Raw genomic sequence first — 12,815 nt, forward strand, 5'->3', positions numbered from 1 at the left:
AGGTGGAGGTGAAGGGCTTGGTTTAATCTGGTTTAACTGTGATATACTCACTCTCTCTGACAACTGAGAATGATCTTCCTCCAACTGGCGAATTATACCATCCCACAGAGCTTTCCTCCGACTCAGAGCATGGACCCTGGCCATTAACCATATCACACCCTTTGCACTTTTGCAGCCACCTGGTTGAAGTTCACTTTTCGATGTCCTGTGCGATTTGACATCAGCCCTATCGATAGATATCATGCGTTTCGACAGAAAATTGATGCAAACTTGGGCAGGTGTCAGCGGATAAAGGGATCAAATAAATCATTCATTTTGACAGTGACCGGCCATTGCCTAATTAACTTCTTTTGCAGTTCCAAAAAAAATCGCCAACGAGTGGTATAAAGTAAGTTAAATCTGCCTGTTTAAAGTGGGCGCTGTGCCGCCCTTGTGTGGACAAGAAGTTTCTCCAGTGAGTCAGATTTCTAAGCACGACTGTTGGTGAATTAAATCGAGCTGAGGTATCTTTGCTATTCTTCGTTTTCTTGTTGCAATGCTTCCCTTTCCAAGTCCCAACAATCTGCCGATGTGAAGTGTAAAGGTTAGAGTGCCATTGTATATCCCCGGAGAAACGACACCGACCTGTGTTCACTGAGCAGCGGGGTCCATTTCTATTCAGTTGCCATAACGACCCACAGGGTTAGATATGACGGGGGATAAAGGGTCTATTTAATGTTTGCAGAAGGGAAAGGGCCGCTGAGGTGCGAGAGAGAAGTTAAAGCCCGAGGTCCCGGTGTTCATTCGCTTGGTGTCATCCCTCCCCTCCCCCGAACCAAGTTCTTCCTTTCATTTGCTATCAAGTGCCGGCTGTGATTGGAGCAAATCCGGGCAAGGGAGAGAGAAGCATTGGTTTTCGGGCGGCCGAGAGGCAGAGGGAGACGGAAGAGCCAGCAGCAGTGATTCGCGCCTTTCCTCGGAGCGGCTGTCCGCCCGCCTGCCTCCTGCTCCCACTGGCATGTAATGTGAGTGAGAGTGGCCCTGGAGGGCCAGTGGTTGCCGCAGCAGGGTTCTGGGGAGCAGCAGCAGGAGGAGGAGCGGGTGGACAGTGTGTTACAGCACTGGATCCTGCAGGGAGAGGGACAAATCCAATGCTGCCTCAAGCTGGAGTGGATAGACCCATCAGTGTCGGAGCAAAAGGGGAAAAGACATCCCTCCCGGTGAACCCAATCGAATTGAGTAAAGACACAGCATGGAGCTGAAGTGAGGGCAGAGAGCTCCCCGCATGCATGGATGTGTTTAGCTTCGTGAAGATCGCAAAGCTGTCAGGGTAAGTGTGCTTCATTCGTTCCCTGCGGATTGTCACTGTTCTGTGTGGCCACCCGTCCCGTGTGGCACAACTGGCGTAGACAGCCTCTCAACTGAGAAGTGGCAGCTTTGAAGATAGGGGGGTCATTTTCAGGAAGAGCAGCCCTTTCTCTCTCTCTGGTGTGTTTAATACTGGCCACATTTGATGGTTAAAGCAGATCGGTTGTCAAGCAGCGAGAATAACAGAGATGGGGTGAAAGACTGCAAATGGGAGAAAACAGATTGTTGGGAGGATTGAAAAATTATTTTACTGGTGGACAGTTCCCCAACATGAGCAGTCTTGGGAGTCAGTGATTGATCACGGGTTTGATAATGCTTCTGTCTTTCTCCACCCTGCAGATATATTGATTTATTTGTGTTTTGTTTTGGATTTTGAGTGTCGATTATGACAGAGATTTCGGAGATTGCGAATCTCGAACTGATGACCTTTTTTCTCCCAGTTACCTGGGAAAAAAGTTGAATCGCTCTCAGCAACGCCAAAGCTACCTGTTTGACTGGCTGCTCTACTGAATAATGCCTGGATGCTCCGATTTGTGTTTAATAGGCACGTGAACACGTAACGGGTTTGATTTGTCTGATCTCTCTCTAAGGCTCGTATAAAAAAGGATCACACCAGAATTTCCTTATAGTTTAATTATTGGGGAAGGGGCGTGGTGGCGGTGGGAGGGGGTGATGGGAGAGGACCAGCAATTAGCAAATGTACTGCAGGTCTGTGTGATTCTCACTTTCACCCCTCACAGCATATTCTCTCTGCTGGTGAAAACCCTGCCGACAGGCTTATTTGTTCATAGAAACATAGAAAATAGGTGCAGAAGTAGGCCATTCGGCCCTTCGAACCTGCACCGCCATTCAATATGAGCATGGCTGACCATGCAAATTCAGCACCCCACTCGCTTTCTCCCTTGAACCTTTCAGCCGAAAGGGTCACGTCCAGCTCCCTCTCGAATATATCCAACGAACTGGCCCCAGCAGCTTTCTGTGGTAGAGAATTCCACAAGTTCACAACTCTCTGAGAGAAGAGGATCTTCCTCATCTCAGTCCTGAATGGCTTACCCCTTATTCTTAGGCTGTAAACCCGAGTTCTGGAGGACCCCAACATCTGAGGCATTCATTTAAAAAATATATGTCATTTAAAGGGCCTTAATTTTCCTGGATTTTCTTTAATTTTTGTCATCTTTCAGAAATTACTGAGGGTTGATCACAGAAGTTAGAGAGAGAGGTAAGCTTGGAATACAGGACCCTCAGGTCCCCCGTGTTTGGCAATCTTAATTTTTTATGTCCTATGTCAGAATCAACTTTTCTTCTCATTTTACATTGAATAATATTTCTCTTTAAAAACTGCAGTTTCCACATCGAGGGATGCTCTAAAGTAGAAATGTTGGGTTGCATTACAAAAACTCAACCACAGCATTTATATCACAAACATATCATGCATTAAAGTTTCCAATTGCGATAAATTATTTCAATCTACTTGGAAAGTATCTTGGGAAGCAAACTTCCTTACTGCTCTCTGTGTTATAACATCTGAGAAAAATCTCCTTCTGCAACTTTCCAACTCTTAAGTCCCTGAAGAAGAAATACACACGTGCCGCACAGCTTATTTAATAAATACATGAGGATCTGGCATGATTACCGTTTGCTTCTATTAACGTCAGTCCACCAATGTGCTGAACATGAGTTCAAGACCAAAATATTATTGTTTGTATTGCAAAATACATGGAAGGATTGGAAAATAGTTCATCAAAGAGATTTTTAAAAGACTCCACAATCCTGAAAATTTGAAGTAAAAGTTGAAAACATACTGCTTGTCACTCAGTATCGCCAAGAGAAAAGGTAGCTTTATGTTTTGGGTATGGCCTGTCAGCAGGATCCTGAAAGTTAATCAGTCTTCCTTTTCAGAAGCTGATTGACTTCGCCTGTGCTTCCAAAACTGGATGATTAATAGGTAATGTCTTAGCTATTGCTAACACCTTGCAATCATTCAGTTCCAATAACACTGATAAATTGTTATATACCTTTAACTTGATGGGGGTTTTTATTCAGTTTTTGGGTCTAATAGCAGATGTCTTCCACCCCATGTTTCTGGTGCAGGGTGTATTCATGCTGGCTGAGAAATCACTGTGACATTAATTGATCAAGAAACAATTCCTGGAGGAATTCAGTTAACAGTTCTTGTTTATCTTTCACAAAATCGACAATATGATATGTTTTACAGTTGTGTGTTAAGAAAATAATTGCCCAAATTAACAGAATTCACAAAGAAAGTACAATGGACACCTCGGTGCCAATTTTCCAATTTGGGGGTGCAGTTTATATCAAATGGTTTGACATGAAGTCAAGTGTGATGCAGCTTTTATATGTTGATGATCATAGTTGCGCACTGTTTTGGTGCAAATGTGGACACATGCAACCCACACCAGTGTTGGAAATGGCAAACGGCAAACCCCCCCCCCCATTTGATGAGTGTTCATGTGTCGATGGTGCTGCATGATTGCAAGGAGGGTGGCTCTGTTCCTCTGTAACAGCACAGTCCCTGTAGATCAGCATTGCAATAAGCCTGGAAGGAAATTATAGCAGATTGCAATCAACTGGTATTATCACTTGCTTTGGCAAACCTGGATGGTAGCTGCAAGTCACCCTAGCAGAAGAAGGTCCAGCTATGTGTTTGGCTGTTTACTGACACAATAAATGTAAATTACCACAATTATTGCCAAGCAGGTGCAACAATGTCTGCACATATGGTTTGGGGAAATTGGTGGATACAGCTAATCAGGTTATGCCAGCTTTAAATCACCCTGGAATGCTTTCTTTCACACAGCACCACTGAAATCAGAAAATAAAGATATTGGAGCTTTTTTGAGGAAATATCCTTCATTCCAGGCATTCATATACTTTATTTCACAGAATCACAGAGAAATACAGTGCAGAAAAAGCCATTTGGCCCATTATGTCTGCACCGCCACATGAAAGGCACCTGATCTGCCAATCCTAATCCCATTTGCCAGCACTTGGCCCATAGCGTAGAATGTTAAAACGTGTCAAGTGCTCATCCAGGTACTTTTTAAAGGATGTGAGGCAACCCGCCTCTACTACCTTCCCAGGCAGTGCATTCCAGACTGTCACCACCCTCTGGGTAAAAAGGTTTTTCCTCAAATCCCCCCTGAACCTCCCGTCCCTCACCTTGAACTTGTGCCTCCTTGTAACCGACCCTCCAACTAAGGGGAACAACTGTTGCATTTCCACCCTGTTCATGCCCCTCATATTATTGTACACCTTGATCAGGTCGCCCCTCAGTCTTTTCTGCTCCAGCGAAAACAACCCAAGCTATCCAACCTCTCTTCATAACTTAAATGTTCCATCCCAGGCAACATCCTGGTGAAACGCCTCTGCAGCCGCTCCAATACAATCACATCCTTCCTATTATGTGGCGACCAGAACTGCACACATTACTCCAGCTGTGGCCTCACCAATGTTCTATTTAACTCCAACATGACTTCCTACTTTTGTAATCTATGCCACGATTTAAAGGCAAGTGTACCATATGTCTTTTTCACCACCCTATTAACCTGCCCTTCTGCCTTCAGAGATCTATTTATAAACACGCCAAGGTCCCTTTGTTCCTCAGGACTTCCCAGTGTGGTGCCATTCATTGAATATTTCCTTGTCAAATTGCTCCTTCCAAAGTGTTACACCTCACACCTTTCAAGACTAAATTCCATCTGCCACTTTTCTGCCCATTTGACCATCCCGTTGATATCTTCCTGTAACCCAAGACTCTCAGCCTCACTGTTAACTGCCCGGCCTAACTTTGTGCCATCCGCAAACATCAACTGCACTACCCTCATCTACATTCTTAGTCCTGTGCTCAAATAATTCAGTCAAATTTATTAGGCATGACCTCCCTGTGACAAAGTCATGCTGACTATTCCTGATCAATCATTGCCTCTCTCAAGTGGAGATAGATTCTCTCCTTCAGAATTTTCTCCATTTGTTTCCTCACCGCTAACGTGAAACTCACTGGCCTGCAGTTCCCTGGCTTATGCCTACAGCGTTTCTTAAATAGTGGGACCACATTTGTGGTTCTCCAGTCCTCTGGCACCTCTTCTGTGGCCAGAGATGAATTAAAAATTTGGATCAGGGTCGTTACAATCTCCTACCTCACCTCCCACAGCAACCTGGGACACAATGTATCTGGACCTGAAGACTTTTCCACCTTTAAACCTGCAATACCTTCTCCCTCTCTGTAGACAGTTGCTCAATAACCTCACAGTCTCTCTCCCCCAGTGTTCTATATCTGCCTCCTCATTCTCTTGGGTGAAGACAGATATGAAATATTCATTTAACACCCTCCCAATGTCCTCTGGCTCCCCCACAGATTCCTCCCTACTTCTTCCCAAGTTATCCTCTTCCCATTGATATACTTATAGAATATCTTGGGATTTTCCCAACTTTTACGAGCTAGATGTTTCTTATATCCCTTCTTTGCTCTCCTAATTGTCTTCTTAAGCTCCATCCTGCACCTTCTGTACTCCACTAATGCTTCTGTTGATTTGCTCCTCCTGTACTTATTAAAAGCCTCTCTTTTCCTTCTCATCGTATCCTGAATATCTCTGGTCATCCATGAGGGAACATGTTGGGCCTGAACCCTCCTCATTTCCTCTTTGAACACCCCCACTGCTCTTCTGTAGATCTCCCCACTAGTAACCTGTTCCAATCTACCTTGGCCAGATCCTGCCTTATTTTACGAAAGTCTGCTCTCTCCCAATCCAAGACTTTTTTCTGCAATTTGTCTATTTCCTTGTCCATAACAAACTTAAATTGCACCATGTTGTGGTCGCTGTCACTAAACCGCTCCCCCACCATCTCATCAACCACCTGCCTGGCTTCATTCCCCAGAATTAAGTCCAGCACTGCACTGTCCCTTGTTGGACCCTCCACACGTTGAGCTAAAAAGTTCTCTTGTATACATTTTGTGAACTCTGCTTCATTTAAGACCTTAACACAATGACTATCCCAGTTAATGTTGGGAAAGTTGAAATCACCCACTATAGTTACCCTATTATTATTTTTACGCACTTCTGAAAATTGCGCACATAATTGCTCCTCAATTTCCGCTGACAATCTGGGGGTCTATAACAAACACCAAGCAATGTGGCTGACACTTTTTTTTATTTCAAAGTTTTACCCACAAAGCCTCATTTAATGCCACCCCCAAGATATCATCTCTCCTTACTGCAGTAATTGACTCCTTAACTAATAGTGCAATGTCTCCCCCTTTTTTGCCCCGTCCCCTGTCCCTCCTGAAGATTGTGTGTCCCGGGATGTTAAGCTGTCAATCCTGCCCCTCCCTCAACCACATCTCCGTGATGGCTACTATGCCATAATTACACGTGTCAACCCTCGCCCTTAACTCATCCATTTTACCTGTAATACTCCGGGCATTAAAGTAGAGGCCATTCAGCCTTGTCTTACTCTCCCCAAACTTATTATTGCTGTCTTCCCTCTGACCTGATAGCCTTTCTATGTTATGCTGTGTCCCTATTTTGCGGACAGTCTGCGTCCCCTCCCCCTGCCGAATTAGTTTAATCTCCTCCCAACAGCACTAGCAAACCCACTAGCAAGGATGTTAGTCCTGCTCTGGTTCAGATGTAGACCTTCCCGGTGGTACTGGTCCCACCTTCCCCAGAAATGGTCCCAGTGGACCAGGAATCTAAATCCTCCCTCCTGCACGAACTCTTAAACCACACATTCATCTGCACTACTTTCCTATTTCTAGCCAGCGCGTGGCATTGGGAGTAATCCGGAGATTACAACCTGAGAGGTCCTGCTTTTTGGTCTACAGCCCTGAATACCTGATGCACGACATCACCCCTCTTTCCAACTATGTCATGTATCATGGCCTCTGTCTTTTCACCCTCCCCCTTCAGGATGCCCTGCAGCTGTTCAGTGACATCCCAGACCCTGGCACCAGGGAGGCAACACACCATCATAGAGTCACACTGCTGGCCACAATAGCGCCTATCTGTTCCCCTAACAATTGAATCCCCAACCACTATAACCCCCATCCACTCTTGTGAAGCAGATCCACCCATGGTGCCATTAAGTTGGCTGCCACATTTATCTTCTGTACAGTCATTGCCTCCAACAGTATCCAAAACTGTATATCTGTTAGAAAGGGGGAAAGCCACAGAAGACTCCCGCACTACCTGCCTACCTCTACTCTTCCTAATGGTCACCCATGCCCTCTATGCCTGTTCAATCCTGAACTGTGGTGTTACCACCTCACTGAATGTGCTATCCACGACCTGCTCAGCATCGCGGATGCTCCACAGTGAATCCACCTTCAGCTCCAGCTTCAAAATGCGGTTAGTCAGTAGCTGCAGTTGGACACACTTCCTGCACACGTGGCCACCAGGGACAACTGGAGCTTCCATGATCTGTCACATAGAGCTCTCCTGCCATGACTAGGCCCCTTATTTACTTCCTTTTTTTTTACAAAAGATTAAGCTACATAAGTTGAAGTAATCAATTAATTTGTATTTTTTTTACTTTTACCTGCCTTTGGTTCAAAGAACCCTCTACTTATAATTTAGTAAGTAATTAATTAGGTTTAATCAGTTTAACAATGTTTTAATTTCAAGTTGAGTGCAGATTCCCTACCAGCCAATCAAGTCACAGCTTTCTGGCGAAGTCCCTTTTTCGATTTTTCTTTTTTTAACCTCAGGTCAGTTACTCTGTTTACTCTCCGGTGACTGGAACTCCTCTCTCTGACTCAGCTCCCTGGAGACCAGCCACTCCTCTTCCTTGTTAGTCTCAGCTGCCATTTCACCTAACTCCCTGGGCGTCATTCTCCGACCCCCCGCCGGGTCGGAGAATGGCCGTTGGCCGCCGTGAATCTCGCCCCCGCCGAAGTCTCCGGTACCGGAGATTGGGCGGGGGCGGAAATCGGGCCGCGCCAGGTGGCGGGACCCCCCGCTCAATTCTCCGACCCGGATGGGCCGGTCCCGACCAGAAATTGCCTGTCCCGCCGGCGTAAATCAAAGCTGGTATTTACCGGCGGGACCAGGAGGTGTGGGCGGGCTCCGGGGTCCTGGGGGGGCGCGGGGCGATCTGACCCCGGGGGGTGCCCCCACGGTGGCCTGGCCCGCGATCGGGGCCCACCGATCCGCGGGTGGGCCTGTGCCGTGGGGGCACTCTTTCCCTTCCGCCTCCGCCACGGTCTCCACCATGGCGGAGGCGGAAGAGACTCTCCCCACTGCACATGCGTGGGAAACTGTCGGCGGCCGCTGACGCTCCCGCGCATGCGCCGCATTTCCGCGCCAGCTGGCGGGGCACCAAATGCCATTTCCGCCAGCTGGCGGGGCAACAAACGCCATTTCCGCCAGCTGGCGGGGCGGAAATTCCACCGGCGTCGGCCTAGCCCCTCAATGTTGGGGCTCGGCCCCCAAAGATGCGGAGCATTCCGCACCTTTGGGCCGGCGCGATGCCCGTCTGATTGGCGCCGTTTTTGGCGCCAGTCGGCGGACATCGCGCCGTTGGGGGAGAATTTCGCCCCCTGTTTCTACCAAACTCTAAAATGCACTCTCACTCAGCCAAATCAGCACTCACAGTTCCATTCAGTCTGCTAGCTTCATTTCCTTTGGAAATAAGAGTGTCTGCCGGCATTAACCTTCTGGCCAATTGAGGCATGCGCACCTTTTTCTCTCAAAGGTGGGTACCAGCAGATTAAAAAAATTTTTTTTTTAGAGTATCCAATTATTTTTCTTTTCCAATTAAGGGGCAATTTAGCATGGCCAGTCCACCTAGCCTGCACATCTTTGGGTTGTGGGGGTGAAACCCACGCAGACACGGGGAGAATGTGCAAACTCCACACTGACAGTGACCCATGTCCGGGATGGGTAGCTGCAGATATTGTCGTGCACCTCTGGCGCAGTGTGTTAGGTGTATTAACTCTCCATTACTGTTCCTTCAGATTTCTCAACAGAAAGCCAGTGGTGGCAGTAATGGGGTTGCTGGTAAAAATAAATGATGTGGCAGGACAATTCATTAGGTTCCTGCAAACTTAAATGGCAGCAGAAAGAAATGAACAAGAATGGGCATAAAATGTCAGAAGTCCACTTCACTTAACATTACCGTATCCTTTCAATTAACTTCCTTGCACTTGCTATTACCTAGCAGCCCCAGGCACCCATTTTATAGGGAAATAGTTATAAATGGACCTCCTGCAAGTGTAAATGTCAGTCAATGATGTGCAAGATATCTCTGCCAATATTTTAATATGCAAATAAAGCTTGCATCTGTTTTTCCACAGATAGGGAATGAGTTACATTTTCATGCTGTATTTTAAATTAAAGTGGGTTAACACAGATTTTATATTCACCTTGCAGCTATTTAGCTGATAGATGTGGCTCAATAGTTGTGGCTTCAAACCCCAATCCAGAGCTGTAAGCATAAAATCTAGGCAAATCCAACACTGCAATACTGAGGGAATACTGCATTGTTGGAGGCAGCGTCCTTTTGTTTTGGATAAGGTGGCAGATCAAAGCACTGGGCTGGATTCTCCGTTCTGGAGACTAAATCCCCACGCCGGCATGTTTTATGTCGGAAAACCGGAAAACAGGAAAACTGACGCAAAACGGTCACCGATTCTCTGTTCCGGGGAGGCAAGCAGCTAGGCAGCGTAGAACTCGCAGCTCTAGCTGCCAATACGGCCTGGATAGTTACTGGGTCCGTGGCTGCGCATGTGCACAGCAGCGGCCTGCAGCGGCCGTGCCGTGCTTCATGGCTGACACAGCCTGCGGACCCGACCCATAAAATAGTTCCCCCCCCCCCCCCCCAGCCGGCATGCACACCCCAGACTGCCCCCCACAGTGGCCCCTGCCCCGAATAATGCTCCCCCTGCCCACGGATCGGCCTTCCCCCGACTATGGCAGTGCTGGACTGACTCCGCAGCCGCCACGCTGAGTTCCCGATGGGTGAGACCACATGTGTCCCATGCCGTTAGGAACTTGACCGGTCGGGGATGGAGCATTACGGGGCAGGCCTCAGCCAACGTACTCCTTGAGTACGGCGCTTTTCAGGGAGTGGAGCATCGCAAACGCAGCATGTCCCCCTCCCGATTTTGGCGTAATCGGGGATTCTCCGCCCCGTCGGTGAACACAATTTTGGCGTCGGAGATCGGAGAATCCAGCCTGTTGTCTTGAAAATGAAAATCGCTTATTGTCACAAGTAGGCTTCAAATGAAATTACTGTGAAAAGCCCCTAGTCGCCACATTCCGGCGCCTGTTCGGGGAGGCTGATACAAGAATTGAACCCGCGCTGCTGGCCTGCCTGGGTCTGCTTTAAAAGCCAGCTATTTAGCCCACTGTGCTAAATCAGCCCCTAAACATTCTCATGTAAAAGACGAAGAACAATGGTCAGGACAACTTGGCTACCAATGTTTGTCCCATAGCTGACACCATTTGAAAACCATATAGATTTGGTTATTGTCATATTGTTGTTTGTGGGAATTTGCTGGGCACAAATTGTCTTCTACGATCCTTGCACTAAAACAGTGACAACACTACAATATATACATAGATATAGAGAAATGTAGATGTTGGGCAGCACGGTGGTGCCTCACGGCGCCGAGGTCCCAGGTTCGATCCCGGCTCTGGGTTACTGTCCGTGTGGAGTTTGCACATTCTCCCCGTGTCTGCGTGGGTTTCGCCCCCACAACCCAAAGATGTGCAGAGTAGGTGGAGTGGCCATGCAAAAGTGCCCCTTAATTAGAAAAAATGAATTGGGTACTCTAAATTTATAAAAAAAGAAATGTATTTGTTGCCATTACTCAGACAAAGAGGAATACAAGTGTTATTGGGCCTGAAAACATTCACGCCAATTTTCTAGTGGATGAGTTATTAGAATTAAGCTCAGGATGGGGTCCGTTGAAAGGATCCATTCTTCATATTGGAAAAGATAATCCATTCTGTTGTTTGGTCTACAGACAATATAACTGAACAGTCCACAATGGCAAAAAGAAGGAAACCCGGAGCGGGATTCTCCTGCCGCGCGCACCCGGGATTGTCCGTCCCTCCAGCCAGCCAATGGGGTTTCCCATTGTGGCCAGCCCCACGCCGTCTCGAAATCCCCGGACTGCCGGCACAATGGAGAATCCCGACAGTGGAGAATCCAGCCCCCTGTACTCCTGGTTTAATTCAGTCTGGAATGGCAACCTCGCCTAGTTTTTAAAAGTCTGTTTATTTTAGTGGTATTGTCACTGGAAAAATCGTCCAGAGATGCAATGTAATGCTCTGCAGACTCAGGTTTGATTCCCCCCCAGCAGATGGTGAAATTTGAATTAAATAAAAATCTGAAATTAACGGCCTAATGAAACCATTGTTGATTGTCATGAAATCTGGTTCACTAATGTCCTTTAGGGAAGAAATCTGCCATTCTTGCCTGGCCTACATGTAACTCCAGTTCCACAGCAATGTGGTTGACTCTCTAATGCCTTCTGAAATGGCCTAGCAAATCCCTCAGTTCACGAGCAATTTGGGATGAGAACATCCCAGGAAATAATTTTTTTAAAACTCCGCCCAATGAGAAGCAGAGGCCTGGCAAGGGCAAAATATATATGGATCAGTGCGCCAATCAACTTTTTCATTTTAAGCGGTGAAATTAGTTTTGCTTAAAAGTGTCACTCTGCAAACTCACTTGCTTCCTGTAAAACAAAGCATAACAATTCATGTTGGCCTTATCTCACTTAAATTTTATCGGCCTAGCTATGGAATATTTGGATAAATATGTGGAAATAAACATGTTCAATTCAAGAAACATTGGGTCACATCAGTGTTTTAAACATGTTTTCCCGGGACCCACTTTTACCAACCGGCTGACCTTCGTGACCCATGCCAGCTGACCTTTACGACATGCCATTATTGCTTACCTTTAATGCAATCGGTGAGCCTGCTTGATCTTCACGATCTCTCTTGCTTTGTCATTCAATGTTACATTTCTGCTAAGGACGTCAGCTGATGATTTAAGTTCTCGCTGCATCCTTTAAAAAAAAATCAAGAGGTTTGTCTTCGAACTTTTGAGGGTTTTAAACTTTCATCTGCCAATAGTTCCCTCCAAATATCACACATGGGCTTTGCACCCTGATTTGCATTGCCAAATCTAACAATGCCATACCTCAATAAATCATCTTTATACTGCTGTGTTCCTGATATCAGTTTCTTCTTAATGGGTTGTTCCCCAGAGGCCCTGATGTGACCCACTGTTTCTTGAATTGAACACTGTTTATTTCCACATATTTATCCAAATATCAGTATACAGCTCACACCAGCACTGCTTTGACCTGGACTGTCCTGAGAAGCTCTGTCCAACTGATTCAGTTGTGAGATCCTGGCCTGTTCGTGTCTCTGGCCCTCTCTTCCTTAATTCAAAATGATCCGTCTTCAGTTCTTCACACAGTCCTGTTGTTTGCT

At 46.6% G+C, this 12,815-nt stretch overlaps 1 protein-coding gene across 4 annotated transcripts in view; it reads left to right on the forward strand.

Annotated features, from left to right (window-relative positions):
* The first annotated feature begins 981 nt into the window (after positions 1-981).
* frmpd4 (FERM and PDZ domain containing 4) overlaps positions 982-12,815 on the forward strand; it is a 924,678-nt gene continuing 912,844 nt past the window's right edge. The window contains exon 1 of one of the 4 annotated variants that reach the window (XM_072514083.1): positions 982-1,309. In XM_072514083.1, the coding sequence (XP_072370184.1) occupies positions 1,269-1,309 (41 nt within the window). In that variant the 5' untranslated portion in view covers positions 982-1,268. The remainder of the gene's footprint in view (positions 1,310-12,815) is intronic. The other 3 variants (XM_072514082.1, XM_072514081.1, XM_072514086.1) reach the window with 3 other exon arrangements.

This window comes from Scyliorhinus torazame, chromosome 8 (assembly GCF_047496885.1).
Source record: "Scyliorhinus torazame isolate Kashiwa2021f chromosome 8, sScyTor2.1, whole genome shotgun sequence".
NCBI classification, from domain to species: domain Eukaryota; kingdom Metazoa; phylum Chordata; class Chondrichthyes; order Carcharhiniformes; family Scyliorhinidae; genus Scyliorhinus; species Scyliorhinus torazame.